Genomic DNA, 26,506 nt, shown 5'->3' on the forward strand with positions numbered 1-26,506 from the left:
ATCACTTCCACCTTACCTGACACCCTAGACCAGGTGTGGGCAACTCTAGTCCTCGAGTGCCTGATTGGTGTCACACTTTTTCTCCATCCCTAACAAACACAGCTGATTAATCAAATTGCATTCTAAATTGAAGATCATGATTAGGTGATTATTGGAGTCAGGTGTGTTAGCTGAGGTTGGTGCAAAACTGTGACACCAATCAGGCCCTCGAGGACTGGAATTGCCCCCTCCTGCCCTAGACCCACTTCAATTTGCATACAGCCCCAATAGATCCAGACGATGCAATCACCATCACACTGCCCTATCCCATCTGGACAAGAGGAATACCTATGTAAGAATGATGTTCACTCATTACCGCTCAGCCTTCAACACCACAGTATCCTCCACATCATTAAGCTTGGGGACCTGGGTCTGAACTGTCGGGCTGCCCCCAGGTGGTGAAGGTAGAAAACAAGACCTCCACTACGCTGATCCTCAACACAGGGTCCCCACAAGGGTGTGTGCTCAGCCCCCTCCTGTACTCTGTGGCCACACATGCCTATGACTCAATCATCAAGATTGCAGATGATACAACAGTAGTAGGCCTGATTACCAACAGTGATGAGACAGCCTACAGGGAGTAGTGGTGGCAGGGAAATAACCTCTCCCTCAACGTCAACAAAACAAAGGAGCTGATTTTGGACTTCAGGAGACAGCAGAGAGAGCACGCCCCATCCACATCGATGGGACCGGCGTGGAGAAGGTGAAAAGCTTCCAGGTCCTCGGCCCCGAAGACCCTCAAACTTTTACATATGCACCATTGAGAGCATCCTGTCGGGCTGTATCACCGCCTAATACGGCAACTGCACCGCCCGCAACCGTAGGGCTCTCCACAGTGGGTGGTGCAGTCTGCCCAACATATCACCGGAGGCACACTGCCTGACCTCCAGGACACCTACAGCACCTGATGTCACAAGAAGACCAAAAAGGATATCAACCACCCGAGCCACGGCCTGTTCACCCCGCTATCATCAGTACAGGTGCATCAAAGCTGGGACCGGGAGACTGAAAAACAGGTTCTGTCTCAAGGACATCAGACTGTTAAATAGCCATCACTAGCTGGCTACCACACGGTTACTCAACCCAGCACCTTAGAGGCTGCTGCCCTATGTAAACTCAGCAAAAAAATAAACATCCATTCACTACCAACTAAGTTTATTTTCAGCAAACTAAACATGTGTAAATATTTGTATGAACATAAGACTCAACAACTGAGACATAAACTGAACAAGTTCCACAGACATGTGACTAACAGAAATGGAATAATGTGTCCCTGAACAAAGGGTGGGTCAAAATCAAATTAAACAGTCAGTATCTGGTGTAGCCACCAGCTGCATTAAGTACTGCAGTGCATCTCCTTATGGACTGCACCAGATTTTCCAGTTCTTGCTGTGAGATGTTACCCCACTCTTCCACCAAGGCAAGACATTTCTGGGGGAATGGCCATAGCCCTCACCCTCCGATCCAACAAGGTCTCAGACGTGCTCAGTGGGATTGAGATCAGGGTTCTTAGCTGGCCATGGCAGAACACTGACATTCCTGTCTTGTAAGAAATCACGCACAGAACTAGCAGTATGGCTGGTGGCATTGTCATGCTGGAGGATCATGTCAGGATGAGCCCGCAGGAAGGGTAGCACATGAGGGAGGAGGAAGTCTTCCCTGTAACGCACAGCGTTGAGATTGCATGCAATGACAACAAGCTCAGTCCGATGATGCTGTGACACACCGCCCCAGACCATGACGGACCCTCCACCTCCAAATCGATCCCACTCCAGAGTACAGGCCTCGGTGTAAAGCTCATTCCTTTGACGATAAACGCAAATCCAACCATCAACCCTGGTGAGACAAAACCGCGACTTGTCAGTGAAGAGCACTTTTTGCCAGTCCTGTCTGGTCCGGCGACGGTGGGTTTGTGCCCAAAGGCAACATTGTTGCCGGCGATGTCTGGTGAGGACATGCCTTACAAACAGGCCTACAAGTCCTCAGTCCAGCCTCTCTCAGCCTATTGCGGACAGTCTGAGCACCGATGGAGGGATTGTGCGTTCCTGGTGTAACTCGGGCAGTTGTTGTTGCCTTCCTGTACCTGTCCCGCAGTTGTGATGTTCGGATGTACCGATCCTGTGCAGGTGTTGTTACACATGGTCTGCCAATGTGAGGACGATCAGCTGTCCGTCCTGTCTCCCTGTAGCGCTGTCTTAGGCGTCTCACAGTACGGACATAGCAATTTATTGCCCTGGCCACATCTGCAGTCCTCGTGCCTCCTTGCAGCATGCCTAAGGCACGTTCACGCAGATGAGCAGGGACCCTGGGCATCTTTCTTTTGGTGTTTTTCAGAGTCAGTAGAAAGGCCTCTTTAGTGTCCTAGGTTTTCATAACCGTGACTTTAATTGCCTACCGTCTGTAAACGGTTAGTGTCTAAACGACCGTTTAACAGGCGCATGTTCATTAATTGTTTATGGTTCATTGAACAAGCATGGGAAACAGTGTTAAAACCTTTTACAATGAAGATCTGTGAAGTCATTTGGATTTTTACGAATTATCTTTGAAAGACAGGGTCCTTTTTTTGCTGAGTTTACATAGATATGGAATCACTGATTACTTTAATAAGGTAACATTGGTCACTGTAATAATGTTTAAATACAATTTTACTCATTTAATCTGTATTCTATTGTTTTCCAGTCAATGTCACTCCGACATTGCTTGTCCTAATATTGGTATATTTGTTAACTCCATTCTTTTACTTTTAAATTGTATGTATTGTTGTGAATTGCTAGATACTACAGCACTGTTGGAGTTAGTAACACAAGCATTTCGCAACACCCAAAATAGCATCTGCTAAATATGTGTCTGCGACTAATAAAACTTCATTTGATTTCTAATGTAAATCTTTGGCAACACCCAAGGTGGCTTTAACTGCATAGCTCTCCCTGTAGATTCTACGGTGACGTAGTGTCCCCATGAGTGACAGAACACTGAACCAATCACGGCGCAACTACAGAAGACTAATCGACACTACACTCAGTATTTTCCGCTGGCTGCCCCTCCACCACAGAAAACACTGAGCTCATCTGAAACACCTGCATTTTGGAGCTGCCTTATTCAAGAAAGATAACACGTTCGTATGCAGCTTTATTAACTCAAGGATGATTTTTTAAATTTTTTTTTACATTGTTTGCAAACTGATATGTGACACGAATGAATGCCAAAATCACACCCAAAACAGGCACACAGAGAATAAATACATGTTTTATTTGTTTTATATGCAGGGCTCAAAACAGATTGGGCTCAGGCTCTGCCCCACCTACCCTGAATGACGGGTCGCCACTGAATATAGCTACATTTGAAATAGAACTGTAGCACAAAATAAGTGCAGGCTGCAGACACTGTGCTGTTGTTAACACATATAAAAGGAAGGCGGGAGGACGGTACCTGTAGAGACTCTGCAGCCATATTCTTCCTCTGCTGGGCAGACTTCTCCATGGCCTCACTCAGGGACTTGGCGTAGTGGATGACAGCTTTGAGCTGAGAGTCCGTCAGCACCCACAGCAGGTCGTCCAAAATGAAGAGCAGCTTCGAGGCCAGAACATTACAGTCCTTCACCTGGGATATGATTAAAGACAGAGGAGAAACCTAGTTAGTCATCATGTTACAGAGGAAGCAATTTTACATTCATTCAATGACTGTGTGTTAATTTACTCTGAAGCACCTTGAGAACAGTTGCTTTTGAGAAAGAAAATGTAACGTGGTTAAACTGTTGGGGAAACGTCACATCAAGTAAACCCCACCCTCCCTGGCCTACCCATGGCCCAGTCTTACCCTGCGCTTCAGGGCGATGCGGATGCGTCCCTGGTTGGTAATGAGGCGTAGTGGGATACTGCCCAGGTCCTGGTCTTCACTCTCTATGGCATCAGCCTCTATACGCAGACTCTGCCAGTTGATCTCCTTAAACGTCAAAACCTGGGGAGTTGCACAAAACATACACAGACAGACAAAGACACAGACACACGTATATACATATTAGGGAACCAGTGTATGGGACGAGCTACAAGTACACTGGCCTAAAAGTCTCTTTACGAGAAAAACAGAGACCATGTAAACGAGGTCATTTATAAGGATAACGCAGACGCATTTCCTGATCTCAAATAGAGGGGCTGGAAATCATGAACAATAAAATGCTGAACAATTTGCCTAATTAAGTGATATTTATTGCTGGCCTGAAAAACAAATACAGTGACTCTGTAAGCTGGACATACTGGACTAACTGTACCATGAAACCTGGAAATACTGTACTAACTGTACCATGAAACCTGGACATACTGTACCATGAAACCTGGACATACTGTACTAACTGTACCATGAAACCTGGACATACTGTACCATGAAACCTGAACATACTGTACCATGAAACCTGGACATACTGTACCATGAAACCTGGACATACTGTACTAACTGTACCATGAAACCTGGACATACTGTACCATGAAACCTGGACATACTGGACTAACTGTATCATGAAACCTGGACATACTGTACTAACTGTATCATGAAACCTGGACATACTGTACCATGAAACCTGGACATACTGTACTAACTGTACCATGAAACCTGGACATACTGTACCATGAAACCTGAACATACTGTACCATGAAACCTGGACATACTGTGCCATGAAACCTGGACATACTGTACTAACTGTACCATGAAACCTGGACATACTGTAAAACATGGACATACTGTACCATGAAACCTGGACATACTGTACTAACTGTACCATGAAACCTGGACATACTGTACCATGAAACCTGAACATACTGTACCATGAAACCTGGACATACTGTGCCATGAAACCTGGACATACTGTACTAACTGTACCATGAAACCTGGACATACTGGACTAACTGTATCATGAAACCTGGACATACTGTACTAACTGTATCATGAAACCTGGACATACTGTACCATGAAACCTGGACATACTGGACTAACTGTACCATGAAACCTGGACATACTATACCATGAAACCTGGACATACTGTACTAACTGTACCATGAAACCTGGACATACTGTACTAACTGTACCATGAAACCTGGACATACTGGACTAACTGTACCATGAAACCTGGACATACTGTACCATGAAACCTGGACATACTGTACCATGAAACCTGGACATACTGTACCATGAAACCTGGAAATACTGTACCATGAAACCTGGACATACTGGACTAACTGTACCATGAAACCTGGACATACTGGACTAACTGTATCATGAAACCTGGACATACTGGAATAACTGTACCATGAAACCTGGACATACTGGAATAACTGTATCATGAAACATGGACATAATGTACTAACTGTATCATGAAACCTGGACATAATGGACTAACTGTACCATGAAACCTGGACATACTGGACTAACTGTACCCTGAGACCTGGACATACTGTACCATGAAACCATGAAAACTGGACGCAATGTACTAACTATACCATGAAACCTGGACTAACCGTACCATGAAACCATGAAACCTGGACATACTGTAGCATGAAACCTGGACATACTGTACTAACTGTACCATGAAACCTGGACATACTGGAATAACTATCATGAAACCTGGACATACTGTACCATGAAACCTGGACATACTGGACTAACTGTACCATGAAACCTGGACATACTGTACCATGAAACCTGGACATACTGTACCATGAAACCTGGACATACTGTACCATGAAACCTGGACATACTGTACCATGAAACCTGGACATACTGTACTAACTGTACCATGAAACCTGGACATACTGTACTAAATGTACCATGAAACCTGGACATACTGGACTAACTGTACCATGAAACCTAGACATACTGGACTAACTGTATCATGAAACCTGGACATACTGGAATAACTGTACCATGAAACCTGGACATACTGTACTAACTGTATCATGAAACCTGGACACACTGTACTAACTGTACCATGAAACCTGGACATACTGGACTAACTGTACCATGAAACCTGGACTAACTGTACCATGAAACCTGGACATACTGTGCCATGAAAACATGAAAACTGGACATACTGTACTAACTATACCATGAAACCTGGACTAACTGTACCATGAAACCTGGACTAACCGTACCATGAAACCTGGACATACTGTAGCATGAAACCTGGACATACTGTACTAACTGTACCATGAAACCTGGACATACTGGAATAACTGTATCATGAAACCTGGACATACTGTACCATGAAACCTGGACATACTGGACTAACTGTACCAAGAAACCTGGACATACTGTACCATGAAACCTGGACATACTGTACCATGAAACCTGGACATACTGTACTAACTGTACCATGAAACCTGGACATACTGTACCATGAAACCTGAACATACTGTACCATGAAAACTGGACATACTGTACTAACTGTACCATGAAACCTGGACACTGTACCATGAAACCTGGACATACTGTACCATGAAACCTGGACATACTGTACTAACTGTACCATGAAACCTGGACATACTGTACCATGAAACCTGGACATACTGTACCATGAAACCTGGACATACTGTACCATGAAACCTGGACATACTGTACCATGAAACCTGGACATACTGGACTACTGTATCATGAAACCTGGACATACTGTACTAACTGTACCATGAAACCTGGACATACTGGACTACCTGTACCATGAAACCTGGACATACTGGACTAACTGTACCATGAAACCTGGACATACTGTACCATGAAACCTGGACATACTGTACCATGAAACCTGGACATACTGTACCATGAAACCTTGACAAACTGTGCCATGAAACCTGGAAATACTGTACCATGAAACGTGGACATACTGGACTAACTGTACCATGAAACCTGGACATACTGGACTAACTGTATCATGAAACCTGGACATACTGGAATAACTGTACCATGAAACCTGGACATACTGTACCATGAAACCTGGACATACTGTACTAACTGTACCATGAAACCTGGACACTGTACCATGAAACCTGGACATACTGGACTAACTGTACCATGAAACCTGGGCATACTGTACTAACTGTACCATGAAACCTGGACATACTGTACTAACTGTACCATGAAACCTGGACATACTGTACCATGAAACCTGGACATACTGTACCATGAAACCTGGACTAACTGTGCCATGAAACCTGGAAATACTGTACCATGAAACCTGGACATACTGGACTAACTGTACCATGAAACCTGGACATACTGGACTAACTGTATCATGAAACCTGGACATACTGGAATAACTGTACCATGAAACCTGGACATACTGGAATAATTGTATCATGAAACATGGACATAATGTACTAACTGTATCATGAAACCTGGACATACTGGACTAACTGTACCATGAAACCTGGACATACTGGAATAACTATCATGAAACCTGGACATACTGTACCATGAAACCTGGACATACTGGACTAACTGTACAATGAAACCTGGACATACTGTACCATGAAACCTGGACATACTGTACCATGAAACCTGGGAATACTGTACTAACTGTACCATGAAACCTGGACATACTGTACCATGAAACCTGGACATACTGTACTAACTGTAGCATGAAACCTGGACATACTGTACTAACTGTACCATGAAACCTGGACATACTGTACTAACTGTAGCATGAAACCTGGACATACTGTACCATGAAACCTGTACATACTAGACTAACTGTACATTGAAACCTGGACATACTGGACTAACTGTACCATGAAACCTGGACATACTGTACTAACTGTACCATGAAACCTGGACATACTGGACTAACTGTACCATGAAACCTGGACATACTGGACTAACTGTATCATGAAACCTGGACATACTGGAATAACTGTACCATGAAACCTGGACATACTGGAATAACTGTATCATGAAACCTGGACTAACTGTACCATGAAACCTGGACTAACTGTGCCATGAAACCTGGAAATACTGTACCATGAAACGTGGACATACTGGACTAACTGTACCATGAAACCTGGACATACTGGACTAACTGTACCATGAAACCTGGACATACTGTACCATGAAGCCATGAAAACTTTACACACTGTACTAACTATACCATGAAACCTGGACTAACTGTACCATGAAACCTGGACATACTGGAATAACTATCATGAAACCTGGACATACTGTACCATGAAACCTGGACATACTGGACTAACTGTACCATGAAACCTGGACATACTGTACCATGAAACCTGGACATACTGTACTAACTGTACCATGAAACCTGGACATACTGTACCATGAAACCTGGACTAACTGTACCATGAAACCTGAACATACTGTACCATGAAACCTGGACATACTGTACTAACTGTACCATGAAACCTGGACATACTGTACTAAGTGTAGCATGAAACCTGGACACTGTACCATGAAACCTGAACATACTGGACTAACTGTACCATGAAACCTGGACATACTGGACTAACTGTACCATGAAACCTGGACATACTGTACTAACTGTACCATGAAACCTGGACATACTGGACTAACTGTACCATGAAACCTGGACATACTGGACTAACTGTACCATGAAACCTGGACATACTGGAATAACTGTACCATGAAACCTGGACATACTGTACTAACTGTATCATGAAACCTGGACATACTGTACTAACTGTATCATGAAACCTGGACATACTGGACTAACTGTACCATGAAACCTGGACATACTGGACCAACTGTACCATGAAACCTGGACATACTGTACCATGAAACCTGGACATACTGTACCATGAAACCTGGACATACTGTACCATGAAACCTGGACATACTGTACCATGAAACCTGGACATACTGTACCATGAAACCTGGACATACTGGACTAACTGTATCATGAAACCTGGACATACTGTACTAACTGTACCATGAAACCTGGACATACTGGACTACCTGTACCATGAAACCTGGACATACTGGACTAACTGTACCATGAAACCTGGACATACTGTACCATGAAACCTGGACATACTGTACCATGAAACCTGGACTAACTGTGCCATGAAACCTGGAAATACTGTACCATGAAACGTGGACATACTGGACTAACTGTACCATGAAACCTGGACATACTGGACTAACTGTATCATGAAACCTGGACATACTGGAATAACTGTACCATGAAACCTGGACATACTGTACCATGAAACCTGGACATACTGTACTAACTGTACCATGAAACCTGGACACTGTACCATGAAACCTGGACATACTGGACTAGCTGTACCATGAAACCTGGGCATACTGTACTAACTGTACCATGAAACTTGGACATACTGTACTAACTGTACCATGAAACCTGGACATACTGTACCATGAAACCTGGACATACTGTACCATGAAACCTGGACTAACTGTGCCATGAAACCTGGACTAACTGTGCCATGAAACCTGGACATACTGGAATAACTGTACCATGAAACCTGGACATACTGGAATAACTGTATCATGAAACATGGACATAATGTACTAACTGTATCATGAAACCTGGACATACTGGACTAACTGTACCATGAAACCTGGACATACTGGAATAACTATCATGAAACCTGGACATACTGTACCATGAAACCTGGACATACTGAACTAACTGTACAATGAAACCTGGACATACTGTACCATGAAACCTGGACATACTGTACCATGAAACCTGGACATACTGTACTAACTGTACCATGAAACCTGGACATACTGTACCATGAAACCTGGACATACTGTACTAACTGTAGCATGAAACCTGGACACTGTACCATGAAACCTGGACATACTGTACTAACTGTACCATGAAACCTGGACATACTGTACTAACTGTAGCATGAAACCTGGACATACTGTACCATGAAACCTGTACATACTGGACTAACTGTACATTGAAACCTGGACATACTGGACTAACTGTACCATGAAACCTGGACATACTGTACTAACTGTACCATGAAACCTGGACATACTGGACTAACTGTACCATGAAACCTGGACATACTGGACTAACTGTATCATGAAACCTGGACATACTGGAATAACTGTACCATGAAACCTGGACTAACTGTACCATGAAACCTGGACTAACTGTGCCATGAAACCTGGAAATACTGTACCATGAAACGTGGACATACTGGACTAACTGTACCATGAAACCTGGACATACTGGACTAACTGTACCATGAAACCTGGACATACTGTACCATGAAGCCATGAAAACTTTACACACTGTACTAACTATACCATGAAACCTGGACTAACTGTACCATGAAACCTGGACATACTGGAATAACTATCATGAAACCTGGACATACTGTACCATGAAACCTGGACATACTGGACTAACTGTACCATGAAACCTGGACATACTGTACCATGAAACCTGGACATACTGTACTAACTGTACCATGAAACCTGGACATACTGTACCATGAAACCTGGACTAACTGTACCATGAAACCTGAACATACTGTACCATGAAACCTGGACATACTGTACTAACTGTACCATGAAACCTGGACATACTGTACTAACTGTACCATGAAACCTGGACATACTGGACTAACTGTACCATGAAACCTGGACATACTGGACTAACTGTACCATGAAACCTGGACATACTGGAATAACTGTATCATGAAACCTGGACATACTGTACCAACTGTAGCATGAAACCTGGACACTGTACCATGAAACCTGAACATACTGGACTAACTGTACCATGAAACCTGGACATACTGTACTAACTGTACCATGAAACCTGGACATACTGGACTAACTGTACCATGAAACCTGGACATACTGGACTAACTGTACCATGAAACCTGGACATACTGGAATAACTGTATCATGAAACCTGGACATACTGTACTAACTGTATCATGAAACCTGGACATACTGGACTAACTGTACCATGAAACCTGGACATGCTGGACTAACTGTACCATGAAACCTGGACATACTGTACTAACTATACCATGAAACCTGGACTAACTGTACCATGAAACCTGGACTAACCGTACCATGAAACCATGAAACCTGGACATACTGTAGCATGAAACCTAGACATACTGTACTAACTGTACCATGAAACCTGGACATACTGGACTAACTGTACCATGAAACCTGGACATACTGGACTAACTGTACCATGAAACCTGGACATACTGTACCATGAAACCTGGACATACTGTACCATGAAACCTGGACATACTGTACTAACTGTACCATGAAACCTGGACATACTGTACCATGAAACCTGGACATACTGGACTAACTGTACATTGAAACCTGGACATACTGGACTAACTGTACCATGAAACCTGGACATACTGTACTAACTGTATCATGAAACCTGGACATACTGGAATAACTGTACCATGAAACCTGGACATACTGGAATAACTGTATCATGAAACCTGGACATATTGGACTAACTGTACATGAAACCTGGACATACTGTACCATGAAACCATGAAAACTGGACATACTGTACTAACTATACCATGAAACCTGGACTAACTGTACCATGAAACCTGGACTAACCGTACCATGAAACCTGGACATACTGTAGCATGAAACCTGGACATACTGTACTAACTGTACCATGAAACCTGGACATACTGGAATAACTGTATCATGAAACCTGGACATACTGTACCATGAAACCTGGACATATTGGACTAACTGTACCATGAAACCTGGACACACTGTACCATGAAACCTGGACATACTGTACCATGAAACCTGGACATACTGTACTAACTGTACCATGAAACCTGAACACTGTACCATGAAACCTGAACATACTGTACCATGAAACCTGGACATACTGTACTAACTGTACCATTAAACCTGGACATACTGTACTAACTGTAGCATGAAACCTGGACACTGTACCATGAAACCTGGACATACTGGACTAACTGTACCATGAAACCTGGACATACTGTACTAACTGTACCATGAAACCTGGACATACTGTACTAACTGTACCATGAAACCTGGACATACTGTACTAACCGCTACATAAAACCTAATTTTGTGGGCATACCTCTCCTCTCTTGGGGTCCGTGATGCGGGTGTAGCGGAGGTCAGTCTTCTGCCATTTGGGGTTGAGACTGTTACCCTGGAGCTGCCAGAGCTCGAAGGAGGCGCGAAAGGCACGGGACTGCACCTTGATGGTGATGGAGTTGATGATGACAGACATACCCTCCACCACCTTCTCAGCGAAGCCATACTCACTGCAGCAAGACACAACAATAGACAGATGAGAATATGACTGAAGACAGTGGGTTTTCAGTAAATTATATCTGTCCAGAGCAACAGTTATATACAATATATAATAGTATAAAATAAATGGATCTATCACAAATTCCCCTCAAAAAGGTTCCAAACAGACATCACCTCTGGCCAGCAGTGATGGCAATAGGGGAGGGGCCATTTGGTGCACGGGGCTCCTCACAAGTTCTCATCTCCACCTCCACCTTGTCCAGGAACTGCGGGGGTTGGAAGAAGTGTGCATAGTTACCATAGTTCAGTACAGCAGGGGTGGATGTAGTATTACAATAGTAAACCAATACACTTTACTACAGGAGAAATAAAATGGAGAAAGATAAGGAGAATGAGCGGGACAGAAACTCATGGAGGAATAGAACAAAGGGTATAATTCATACCAGGCAGATGGGGCTGGTCTTCAACTTTGTCCATTGTATCTGAGGGAGACAAAACAGCAGGGGACCAGTCAGGATGGCACAAACACTTTCCTCAGCACTGTTCTGCTGGACTGTTTATCATTCACTGTGTGCAAGACACACAGAGTGGCTTGTGCTTTTAGGCTTCTCCTTGTAGACTTATACCCGACCTAGACTGGCTTCAAAATAGTAATCTTAAAGATAAAACAATAATAAGGGGACATCTGATCTGGGCCATACAAAGACAACCCAGCTAATTTCAAATCTGATCTGCAGTCCACATCTTTCTAAACAACAGGTTGAGCAGGTCATTCAGGGCTTTGGTGTGGTGCTGTGCTGTGCTAGCCTCTGGCCTTTTGTGTCCTTCCCCCTCATGCTGCTCTCTCGCTGTTATCTGAGCCTAGCAGTGGGCCTGGAGATGTGTCCACTGATCTTAGTGTTATTGGACAGTAATGCGGCTTATCTCTGCCATGCTGCCAGTGTGTGTAGCCTATGCCCTCTGCGGCGTTCATTGATGTAGCTAAAGGCTACACTATGAAACCCCAATGACATGGTCTTGTCAAACCGCTCACCATACGTTTTTTGCCTGGTCGTGATTTAATGCTTTCATATTAATCTGCCATTGGTCAGCAAATATGATCAAGTGTTTCCCCTATATTCATTTAGCAGTGGCGGGCCCTCGCTGCTAAATAGTTGCCGCCAAGAAATATGAAAAAAATTGGGATGGTAAAACATTGTCAGTTAAACTTAGACAACTAAAACCAGATATAAAGTATGTAGAAATGATAAAAGAGCTAAATATTTTTTAAATAAGATCATATTTGAGAACTAGCAATCATCAATAAAAACTAGGAGTCAGAGAGAATCTAAAATTCCCAAACTTTTATGGCATGGAGCCCCCACTGATTTTGTTATAATGTTTGAGACACTCAGATAGCACAAGAACACGGCATAAGCCATGGCAAAATGTATAGAATTGCAGGAAATTTGCTTTAAAACTGATTTTTATCCCCTCTGCCCCATGACAAAATGTGTAGAATTACAGGAAACTAGCTTTAAAACTGAGACATTTTCTCTCCGCCCCATTGCAAAATGTGTAGAATTGCAGAAATGTGCTTTGAAACAGCAAAATGTCTGCAGCAAAGAGGAAAAGAGGAGGGCCTTTAAAATCTTTGGTCAGAGACTGTGCAGTTGGCCACGTCCACTACCACGCTGTCCACCACACTATCTTTTCCACCGCTGCTGAAAGAACACTGACCTTAAACTACTAAATTAATGCAGTGACATAATTCTGGAACACTCTTTCTTATCTGTACACAGCCATTGTCATCGGGGAAAGACATGGATTATTATAAGAATAACACAAGCGGTCTAAGGCACTGTATCGCAGTACTAGAGGCGTCACTACAGACCCGGGTTCGATCCCGAGCTGTATCACAACCGGCTGTAATCGGGAGTCCCATAGGGCGGCGCACAATTGGCCCAGCATTGTCAGGGTTAGGAGAGGGTTTGGCCGGGGGGCTTTACTTGGCTTATCGCGCTCTACGACTCTTGTGGCGGGCCGGGCGCCTGCAGGCTGACCTCTGTCACCAGTTGAACGGTGTTTCCTCCGACACATTGGTGCGGCTGGCTACCAGGTTAAGACGCATGGTTTGGCGGGTCATGTTTCGGAGTACGCATGACTGGACCTTCGCCTCCCGAGCCCGTTGGGGAGTTGCAGAGAAAATAAAAAGAATAACACAGTTGTCTCACCCTGATTGCAGCCTTGTTGCAGTAGACCCGGGTGACAGCCAACCAGGTAGGCAGGTCCAGCATGTTCTGCAGCACCTCCTCATCCAGCTCCAGGTTGGACAGCTGACCCTCGCCCTTCAGTGTGCTCAGGTTTATCTTGTCTGGAGACAGGTTCTTGGTGAACCTTCATACAAAGGAATGAGAGAGGGGTAAGTTCAAGAAACCATCAAACCTGGACATGCTGTACTAACTCTACCATGAAACCTGGACATGCTGTACTAACTCTACCATGAAACCTGGACATGCTGTACTAACTGTCAGCATGGAGACCCCATTGATTTTGTTATAATGTTTGAGTCACTTAGATGGCATAAGAACATGGCATAAAAACCAGACTGATCACCAAAATAGTTTACACGTCATGCATGTGTGGTTTACGAGGGTTCGGAGGCTATATGAGGACAGTGTAAATGAGGTTAAAATTAGATGCTAGCCTGACCAAGGTCGGCTTTTTGCAGTGATATTGGCAGTGAGATGCAATTGTGAGCTTCATGCTGTAGGCATGAATTGAATTGAATCCCAGGCTGCAGTACAGACTGTGTCTTTGCCAGATTCCCACCATAGGACTTTCCCCATCTGGCTTCATTGACCTTACCCTCCACTAGAGCTAAAAATGAACTGCTGAGTCATTTGCCAGAGCAAAACCTACCATAGTGAAACAGCAGTGGTGTTAGGCTAGCTGTAACATATTCTGAAAAAATGATGAGGCAACAAACAGACCATTTATAGTTCAAATCTACCACACTCACCATGACTGGAAAATTATGACCTTTACTCCACACTCATTCGTCTAACTAAAACCTGACATTTCAGACTCCAACACAAAGGCTGGTGTTTCTTGGGCTTTGGCTGGTGGTGACAGAGCTAAATGCCAATACACAAGAGGTCTGACTCTAGTGCTGGACTGACTCACCAGTACACTGTCTGGGTAACATATTGTAATGCTACTGAGACAAGTGAGACACTGGTTCAAGATGGTGTTGTCAGGGGCTTTTCTAGTAGCCTAGTGCTGCCTTTGGTATGTAGCAAGTCTCAGAATTCCTTTAACGAGAGGGCTTCATTTGAAAAGCTGAGATACCATCAGAGTAAAGCATCAACCTCAGTCCAACAAGATTTGAATTAGCCTTCCAGTAAAGGAGCTTGACTATTACCAGTCATTAGCTGTAAAGAACAGTGTTATACGAGGTTAACCAGCCCACATTAATGAGCGCTAAGCTATAAGGTGAACAGGTGAACCACTCCACCCCTCAACCATACCTCTATCTCAGTCGCAATACTGGTCAGGTCATTGACTAGACTGCTGTAATGAGATTAAAGCTACTCTACTATGACTAGGCCTGTGCACTCAGAACCTTGTTCCACTGAGTGCACACAGCCTGGAACCTCTCTCTCCCTGAGGGAGCACTTTCAATCCACCCAACACACCTACAGACCACTTTAGCACCCTATGATGAAATGTCCAAGACTGAAAATAGACATTCACCAGGGAGGTGCCCAAGCCTCCTCCTGAAGACCTACAGGGTATGCAGGGTTTTGTTCCAGCCTTTAAAGCAGGGCTGGGCAAAAGCCTGCACACCCAGTAGCTTTTATGTGTACACTAACCCTGCTCAATAATGAGAAGAAAATAAAAGACATTCCTCATTCAAAACAGCTCACACAGGATCCAACATGTCCTGGGGATTCAACCCTTTTAACAATACTGCGTTTGCATTTTAATATGGTATTTCTATCCTTTAAGAGCGGTGAAAATAATAAAGAATAGCCTGAAGGGTTGGGGTCAATTCCATTTCAATTACGATAACCTAAATTCAGGAAGTAAACCAAAATCCAATTTTTCCCAATGAAAAATCACTGAGGAGAATTGGAATTTCAGTGTACTTCCTGAATTGACTAGAATTTAAATGGAATTGAACCCTGATAGGCTGTAGTCTGGAACACCACACAGACTATCATGGTACTAATTCAAATAAGGTATCTGTTTTTTATTTGTAATACATTTGCAAAATTTTCTAAAAACCAGTTTTCGCTTTGTCATTATGGGGTATTGTTTGCAGATTGCTGAGGATTTTCATGTAATCGAAAATCTAATCAAACACTACATGTAATTGCGGGAGAAAACAGAGTGATGGCCGCTAAAAAAAGGACAAAGATCCCATCAGCTTTCTATAGGCTAGGCCTACTATATTTATTTCTCAACCTAGTATTTCTCAACCCTAATATTAGGCACATTGCTTATACAGTGGGGAGAACAAGTATTTGATCCACTGCCGATTTAGCAGGTTTTCCTACTTACAAAGCATGTAGAGCTCTGTAATTTTTATCATAGGTACACTTCAACCGTGAGAGACAGAATCTACAACAAAAATCCAGAAAATCACATTGTATGCTTTTTAAGTAATTAATTTGCATATTATTGCATGACATAAGTATTTGATCACCTACCAACCAGTAAGAATTGCGGCTCTCACAGACCTGTTAGTTTTTCTTTAAGAAGCCCCCCTGTTCTCCACTCATTATCTGTATTAACTGCACCTCTTTGAACTCGTTACCTGTATAAAAGACACCTGTCCACACACTCAATCAAACAGACTCCAACCTCTCCACAATGGCCAAGACCAGCGAGCTGTGTAAGGACATCAGGGATAAAATTGTAGACCTGCACAAGGCTGGGATGGGCTATAGGACAATAGGCAAGCAGCTTGGTGAGAAGGCAACAACTGTTGGCGCAATTATTAGAAAATGGAAGAAATTCAAGATGACGGTCAAATCACCATCGGTCTGGGGCAATGGGAGAAAGTCATGTGGTCTGATGAGACAAAAATAGAGCTTTATGGTCTAAACTCCACTCGCCGTGTTTGGAGGAAGAAGAAGGATGATGAGGATGAGTACAACCCCAAGAACACCCAAGAACACCATCCCAACAATGAAGCATGGTGGAAACATCATTCTTTGGGGATGCTTTTCAGGGGACAGGACAACTGCACCGTATTGAGGGGAGGATGGATGGGGCCATTTATCGCGAGATCTTGGCCAACAACTTCCTTCCCTCAGTAAGAGCATTGAAGATGGGTCGTGGCTGGGTCTTCCAGCATGACCACGACCCGAAACACACAGCCAGGGCAACTAAGGAGTGGCTCCGTAAGAAGCATCTCAAGGTCCTGGAGTGGCCTAGCCAGTCTCCAGACCTAAACCCAATAGAAAATATTTGGAGGGAGCTGAAGGTCTGTATTGCCCAGCGACAGCCCCGAAACCTGAAGGATCTGGAGAAGGTCTGTATGGAGGAGTGGGCCAAAATACCTGCTGCAGTGTGTGCAAACCTGGTCAAGAACTACAGAAAACGTATGATCTCTGTAATTGCAAACAAAGGTTTCTGTACCAAATATTAAGTTATGCTTTCCTGATGTATCAAATACTTATGTCATGCAATAAAATGCTAATTATTTAAAAATCATACAATGTGATTTTCTGGATTTTTGTTTTAGATTCCGTCTCTCACAACTGAAGTGTACCTATGATCAAACAATTACAGACCTCGACCTGCTTTGTAAGTAGGAAAACCTGCAAAATTCGGCAGTGTATCAAATACTTGTTCTCCCCACTGTACTTACAACAGCAGTATAGACTATCTGGCTGGCATAAAAAAAACGTGTGGAAAAGCATCCTCCATTCACTACTTAAGTGCATAGATGACATGTATTTTCTCCCGCTGCCCCTGTTTTGATACAGCTGCATGATAATGGTCTATTCTAAATCAAAAATGAGTCACACATATACTATATAGTACAGTTAAAGTCGGAAGTTTACATACACCTTAGCCAAATACATTTAAACTCAGTTTTCACAATTCCTGACATTTAATCCTAGTACAAATTCCCTGTCTTATGTCAGTTAAGATCACCACTTTATTTTAAGAATGTGAAATGTCAGAATAATAGTAGAGAGAATTATTTATTTCAGCTTTTATTTCTCTCATCACATTCCCAGTGGGTCAGAAGTTTACATACACTCAATTGCTATTTGTTAGCATTGCCTTTACATTGTTTAGCTTGGGTCAAATATTTCAGGTAGCCTTCCACAAGCTTCCCACAATAAATTGGGTGAATTTTGGCCCATTCCTCCTGACAGAGCTGGTGTAACTGAGTCAGGTTTGTAGGCCTCCTTGCTCTCACACACTTTTTCAGTTCTGCCCACAAATTTGACTTTGTTATCCTTAAGCCATTTTGCCACAACTTTGGAAGCATGCTTGGGGTCATTGTCCATTTGGAAGACACATTTGCAACCAAGCTTTAACTTCCTGACTGATGTCTTGAGATGTTGTTTCAATACAGCCACATAATTTTCCTTCCTCATGATGCCATCTATTTTGTGAAGTGCACCAGTCCCTCCTGCAGCAAAACAGCCCCACAACATGATGCTGCCACCCACATTCTTCATGGTTGGGATAGTGTTCTTTGGCTTGCAAGCATCCCCCTTTTTCCTCCAAACATAACGATGGCCATTATGTCCAAACAGTTATTTTTGTTTCATCAGAACAGAGGACATTTCTCCAAAAAGTACAATCTTTGTCCCCATGTGCAGTTGCAAACCTTAGTCTGGCTTTTTTATGGCCGTTGTGGAGCAGTGGTTTCTTCCTTGCTGAGCGGCCTTTCAGGTTATGTCGATATAGGACTCGTTTTACTGTGGATATAGATACTTTTGTATCCGTTTCCTCCAGCATCTTCACAAGGTCCTTTGCTGTTGTTCTGGGATTGATTCGCACTTTTCGTACCAAAGTACGTTCATCTCTAGGAGACAGAAAGTGTCTCCTTCCTGAGCGGTATGACGGCTGCGTGGTCCCATGGTGTTTATACTTGCATACTATTGTTTGTACAGATGAACGTGGTACCTTCAGGCGTTTGGAAATTGCTCCCAAGGATGAACCAGACTTGTGGAGGTCTACAATTTTTTGTCTTGGCTGATTTCTTTAGGTTTTCCCATGATGTCAAGCAAAGAGACACGGAGTTTGAAGGTAGGCCTTGAAATAAATCCACAGGTACACCTCCAATTGACTCAAATGATGTCAATTAGCCTGTCAGAAGCTTCTAAAGCCATGACATAATTTCATTTAGTGTATGTAAACTTCTGACCCACTGGAATTATGATAGATTATTTAACTTATATGTGAAATAATGTGTCTGTAAACAATTGTTGGGAAAATTACTTGTGTCTCGAACGAAGTAAATGTCCTAAACGACTTGCCAAAACTATAGTTTGTTAACAAGAAATGTGTGGAGTGGTTGAAAAACTAGTTTTAATGACTCCAACCTAAGTATATGTAAACCTCTGACTTCAACAGTAAACTGAAATTAGGCAAACTATTACAATTTTATCAACCAGGAAATGGCTGATAAATTAAATGATTTCTGCATAGTGGCTTGGTTTTTGCTCTGACATGCACTGTCAACTATGGGACCTTATATACACAATTGAATTTACCACAGGTGGACTCCGATCATGTTGTAGAAACATCTCAAGGATGATCAATGGAAACAGGATGCACCTGAGCTCAAATTCGTGTCTCATAGCAAAGGGTCTGAATACTTATGTAAATAAGGTATTTCAGTTTATTTGATAATACATTTGTGAACATTTCTAAAAACCTATTTTTACTTGGTCATTATGGGGTATTGTGCATAGACGGATGAGAAAAAGTAATACATTTAATCAATTTTAGAATAAGGCTGTAACGTCAAGGGGTATGAATCCCTTCTGAATGCACTGTACGTCGTGTCTGAGCCATTGAATTGTGACTCCACTTTGTCCCCGTACGGTCGTTTTGCCTCCGATTGCTTTACGGAAGTCATAGCTGGTTTGTACACTAGGGCTGGGCTGTATACCGTATTTTACAATATACCGGTATTTATGCACAGACCGGTTGGAGTTTTTACTTTACCTTCTATAATGGTATTTGTATATGTTTGATTTGTTAAATGTGATAAGCAACTCCAGGATGTAAAATGTCTGTTTTTATATTTGACTTTTTTGCTACTTGAGTAGTCTCTCCCTCTGCATGCCGCTAACCACACCAAGCCTTGCCCCGTCACTCAAGAAGAGAGCAGTTCCACGACCAGAGTTACAAGCACTTGCCATTCACTCTGCAAGATCAAATGATGCAACAATGTTGGTGACATGCTGTTTTCCACAAGTGTTCTATAATTACACTATTAGTTTGTGTATCTTATTGACTGAACACTACTGTTTAATAGTTTGCCTTTTGTGTTAGCCGCTAATCGCTAGTTAGCTGGCTAAACTAAATGTACTGAGAGTCAGAGCAAACGTAGCTAGTTAGCTTATACTGCCTGGTACCAGTGCTGGTATAGGCCTTTATAAGCATGTTTGTGCAACGATAACTTGTCAGAGAGGAATAGGCAAAGCATGAATATGTTGGTTAACTAGCTAGCTACATGAAGTAAGAAAACATTAAATGTAACATCTAATTAGGGTCACCTGGAAACGCTGACCAACACTTTGGTTCCTACCCTGTCAATAACTTCTCACTGGCTTATTCATTCGTTGTCAGGTCAAACAATGTATTCAAGGTGCTGCCCACTATATTCCAACTATAGAATTAGAATAATCATTATTTTTCATGATTCCAACACCAATTAACTACGCCTAGATTTTTTGCCCATACCATGCTGCGTGACACAGTATGGAGATTATGATAAAAGTGAAGGAAATGCAGAAATGTATGAAAATGCTGAAAATTATTTTTGGTTAGAGTTGGATTGAATAGTATAAATGGAGAAAGCCCTATTGAAATCACTTATAATTTGTGTTGCCACCCTAGGGTCATGAGATACTCAGAAAGCATTTATTATTCAAAAATGTAAAATACCCTCAAAAAAATTGTAATATGATATTTTGTCCATATCGCCCAACCCTACTGTACACATCCGTGTTCCCAGTCACCTTGCTGTAGTTAAATGAGGTGGTTCGTTCCTTTAGTTTTGCGCAAATGCTGACATCTATCCACGGTTTTTGGTTTGGATAAGTTCTAATTGTCACAGTGGGAACAACATCCTCTATGCACTTCCTGATGAACACAGTCACAAAGTCAGTGTATATGTCGATACTATTCTCAGAGGTGACCCGGAATATTTCCCAGTCCGTGTGATCAAAACAATCTTGAAGCATGGATTTTGATTGGTTAGACCAATGTTGAACAGTCCTTACCACGGCTGCTTCCTGCTTAAGTTTCTGCCTATAGGTAGGGGAGGAGCAGAATGGAGGCGTGATCCGATTTGCTAAAGGGAGGGTGGGGGAGAGCCTTGTAGCTGTTCCAGAAGGGAGAGTAGCAATGGTCCAGAGTCGTGTAGCACGTGAAGCAGAAGGAGATGTGTTGATAGAATTTCAGTAGCATTTTTTTCAGATTGAGTTTATTAAAGTCCCAGCTGCAATAAATACAACCTCAAGATGTGCGGTTTCCAGTTTGCAGTGTAGTTCATTGAGCCTTCGCAGTGTCGGCTTGTAGGGAATATACACGGCAGTGATGCTGACCAAAAAATTATCATCTCGGGAGGTAATGCGGTCGGCATTTTATGGTGAGGTATTCCAGATCAGGAGAACAAAAGGGACTTGAGTTCCAGTACGCTACCACAATCACACCATGAGTTGTTAATCATGAAACATACCCCTCCACCATTCTTTTTCCCGGAGAGTTCTTTCTTGCTGTCTACGCGACTGATGGAAAACCCCATGGAGACCACAAAGACTCCCTGGGGGTTAAGCTTTACAGCACAACTCAGTGTTTCCCTGGACGCTTGTCGCTCACTGGCCCAATGTAAAATCCAGGGAAATATTTATAATCCTTTGGTTTGAAGACACAAGAAAGATTGCTGAGGAATGTTCTATTTCCATCAGCCTTCTGCCACAACATAGGACCTAGATTTGGTAGAATAGGCCAAGACGTTATCTCCCAGTCTTATCTGTTATTCAGAGCACAGACAGGGCTCCTGAGCTCCTGGTCATCTCAGTCACAGAGCCTGCCTCTAGCAGTGACGTGTCCTGCGCTTGGGTGAGCCTGGTGATTTGGTTCTATTGTCATTCTGCCAAGTGGAAGAACCAAGATTGCGTGAGAGAGGGAAGGGATTGAGTGGGTGAAATTGAACATGACAGAATATTCTGCAGTGTTGTTGACCTCCACTCTGGTAGGCCAACAAATAGTGTCCTCTCCTCTCTCTGCAGCAGACATAAGCAATGTTCCCAGATAGCACACATAGGTCTGCCCAACATTGGCACAATGTATACAGGATACTAATCTGGAAGATGCCGTTAAGACAGTGTTGCTTATTGGCAAGACGTCTTGCAGATGTATGTAGAATACCTACATTGTAAATTCCGCAGTTCTACATCGTTTACAGGTTGGCCAGACATCAACATTTTATTCTAATGTCTCGCCGACATTTTCCCAATGTGCAAACAATCTCCAAATTACATATTGTCCACACAATTTGATTGGTTGGCTAAAGGTGTGCGTGTTACCTTGGTTTGGAACATCAAATCGCAAAATTGAATCACAATATGTATAGAATCGTGACAATCGCAATACATATTGTATCATGATAATATTGTATAGTAAGGTCCCTGGCAATTCCCAACACTACCAACAAAGCAGGGCCACATCAACAACGCTACTGGAGTGAAGGGGAGTTTTGAAGCCAGAGGCAGGGGAGTTGCTGAGTGGGTATAATGGGACTGAGTGACCAAAGACAAGCTCAAACATGGCATCTGCATCTTCCTCACACTTACAGGACTGAAACAGCCAGCCACGCTAACTATTACACAAAGTAGTCTCTTTGTGAGGTGGTAACACTCCGAGAGAGGTATGTTTTCTGACAAGCCTTTAATATAAATGTGTATGCAAGGAGGGGCGAAGGAAACAGTCAAACAATAGCCCAATGCAGGCAATGAGTCATACTAATGCACTCCCAAAGAGAGTATTCAAAGAGAACAGAAGAGATTTCCCCATAAAAATAAGCTAGTCTAAAACAACGTTGCTTCTTTGATTAAATAAATCACTAAGCTACTCCAAAGTCTGAATAAAATGTCCTATAATCACCAAAGCAGTAGCAATGAATAGACCATGCCCTTAAATTATCCTCATTTATTTTGTCCCATAACGGAGAGAGAATTAAGGATGTTTAAGGGTAACATTTGTCAGCATGCAATCCAGAGGCTAGATGTTCTCAATGCCATTGCGAATTGGCTCATTCACCTCCTCCCATCTAGTACGCAATCTTTCTCATTTATTCAACAGTCACCACAACGGACTAACAGAGCAAAGCCAAAATGTGTCAGACTGACACACTGGAAATAGGCCAATGTCTTATGAACAAAAACACCACACTCTCCAGTCTTAGCCTTTTCCCCATACAGCTGAATGAGCTCATCACATTTCAACACAAAACACCCTGCCCTTACTGACAGTGATTGACAATTTGCCAGGCATTAAAAAACACAGGACAGTCAGAGACCTAGGCACAAACCAATATTGCTGCAAATAAAAGCTTCACGCTTTTACACAACTCAAAATTCAAAGGTGTGCAGCTGTAGACTACATTTAAAGACAAGTGACTACGTAATGGCTTCAGTAAGTGGGATGCAGCCTATCAGGTAGATAAGAAACTTGAATACCCCTGCCCCAATCTAATCTTACACAGAAAGTCTGATACCCAAATCAAAATACTGATGCATACCCAGCTTCAGCTCCTCTGTATGGCAGGGAGAAAACAATTAGACACTGTGACATCAAATACCCCAGCCTACCCCAGCTAAACCCTCCCCAAGCCTTGACGACGCTGGGCCAATTGTGCACCGCCCTATGGGACTCCCAATCAATGCCATATGTAGTGATGCCTCTAACACTGAGATGCAGTGCCTTAGCCGCTGCGCCACTCAGGAGCCTTATGGTGAACAATATGTTGAAATCTAATTGCAATGAAAATCACTATCAAATCACAATACATATCAAATCGTGAGAATTGCAATACATATTGTTGTGTACAAAAATGTATTTGTTGTGGCAAACTTCCCACAAGTTTGTGGCAAACTTGCTGCAAACTAAATAGTGTGCCACAAAATGTTGCCAGAAGTTTGTAAATGTTTGCCACTAGTGGTGAATCTGCAGCAAGCCTTTGGCAACCATAATATTTATTGCCACTAGAGGCAAACAGTTCACCCAGAGTCTATTTTCTAGCAAACAATTCTCTCAATATTCTATTTGAATCTGTGGCAACAATATTTATTGCCACTTGCGGCAAACAGTTCCCCAGAAGTCGTTTCTGGGGAACACATAAGTTCCAAGACCAGTCACCGTTGACGTCCAATCAAGGGGATTAGAAAGATTTGTTGGAAAATGGAAACCAAGCCATCTATCTAGCTACCTACCAAAGTTGTAATAAGTTAAACACTCACCGGACATTTTAAAATAGTGTTAGCTAATTGATGCCTAGTTAGCAATGTCATGTTTTATGGGATAGAAAGAAACACATTTTGTTGATACCGGCTTCACTATGTTTGTGTCACTGACTGGCGCTTATCTAGACATGATATTAGCTATTATATTTTTGTGCAATTATTGTAATAGCTAGCTAAGTAATGATTTCCCTAATCTTTGCAACAATTCGATCTTTCATTGCTGTAAACTAGTAGCTACTCATCTTGATCATGTGTTGTTCCTTCTCTCTTTCTAGAAGCCATCAGTTACAAGGCAAAAAGACAGATTGAGGCCTTTAATCAAACTGAGGACAGAGAAATGTGCACCAGGTCAAGGCTTCATGCATGCATGGCTTTGAGGTGTCAGTTAACAATTATTCATTTTGGAAAAATAATATGAATTTCCATATTAGGCATAACTCAATTTTATGTTGCGTTTCTTTTGAAGTCCCCAGTCTAGATTAAATATCATAATTGTATAAATGTATAAATGTAATTAGTTTGAATCAATTGTGTTGAGGGCTTGGCTGGAGAAAAATCGTGTATACTGTGGCCACACATTTATACAAGGCAGAAACTTTATTTCCTTGCTGAAACATACAAAGAATGACAGTTTCAGTGAGAAGCATAGCAACATAACAGCTGACCCAGTTTTTCAAAAGCCAAACCCACCCGCCAATTAGCCGCTGAGTCTACCTTTAAAGATGCCAAAATATAAAATGTTTCAGTATCCTGTTTTTGTTTTCGGATCATTTCAGTGCATCCATTCAACAAGTATATCTCCAACATCCACTCAAAAAGGCAATTGTTCTGAATTGGGTTCAATTTAGTTTTTGTTGTTTTAATTATTTATTGTCAATTACCTTATCTTTTAAACGTCCATTGGTTGAAATAAATTGCTCAGTAATCACTTGGCTCATGTAAATTCTGTATATGCCCCTTTAAACATCCCAAGATCAACATCTCCAAAAGTGTTCACATTTGTGACTTGTTTCAGGAAACTAGTCGTATGTCACTATATCTGTTTTTGGCAGAAATGCCTTCAGGAACATGTGAACTTTTATGTGCCTTAATAACAAACATGTATTTAATCCATAAATACAAATAAAATTGTTAAATTACGAGCCTAGTTGGTTTAGCCATGGAAAAAGAAAGGAACCTTCCCACTAGCCATAATTGGCAAAGATAATGTATGGGCTGTACATGCCGGGAGAGGAGTTTGGATTGGTCTGCCATGTAGCTCGCTTCTGTATATACAGTGCCTTGCGAAAGTATTCGGCCCCCTTGAACTTTGCGACCTTTTGCCACATTTCAGGCTTCAAACATAAAGATATAAAACTGTATTTTTTTGTGAAGCATCAACAACAAGTGGGACACAATCATGAAGTGGAACGACATTTATTGGATATTTCACATTTTTTTAACAAATCAAAAACTGAAAAATTGGGCGT

General features: G+C 42.4%; 1 protein-coding gene across 1 annotated transcript in view; it reads right to left on the bottom strand.

Annotated features, from left to right (window-relative positions):
• Positions 1-26,506, bottom strand: part of LOC110532419 (bridge-like lipid transfer protein family member 3A) — a 61,495-nt gene that overhangs the window by 24,046 nt on the left and 10,943 nt on the right. The window contains exons 2-7 of the mRNA XM_090184830.1: positions 14,541-14,703; positions 12,771-12,809; positions 12,502-12,593; positions 12,149-12,338; positions 3,856-3,996; positions 3,469-3,639 (exon numbers count right to left, since the gene is read on the bottom strand). Of these exons, the coding sequence (XP_090040956.1) occupies positions 3,469-3,639; positions 3,856-3,996; positions 12,149-12,338; positions 12,502-12,593; positions 12,771-12,809; positions 14,541-14,703 (796 nt within the window). The remainder of the gene's footprint in view (positions 1-3,468; positions 3,640-3,855; positions 3,997-12,148; positions 12,339-12,501; positions 12,594-12,770; positions 12,810-14,540; positions 14,704-26,506) is intronic.

Source organism: Oncorhynchus mykiss, chromosome 9, assembly GCF_057628025.1.
Source record: "Oncorhynchus mykiss isolate SJ-2025 chromosome 9, ASM5762802v1, whole genome shotgun sequence".
In the NCBI taxonomy this organism is placed as follows: domain Eukaryota; kingdom Metazoa; phylum Chordata; class Actinopteri; order Salmoniformes; family Salmonidae; genus Oncorhynchus; species Oncorhynchus mykiss.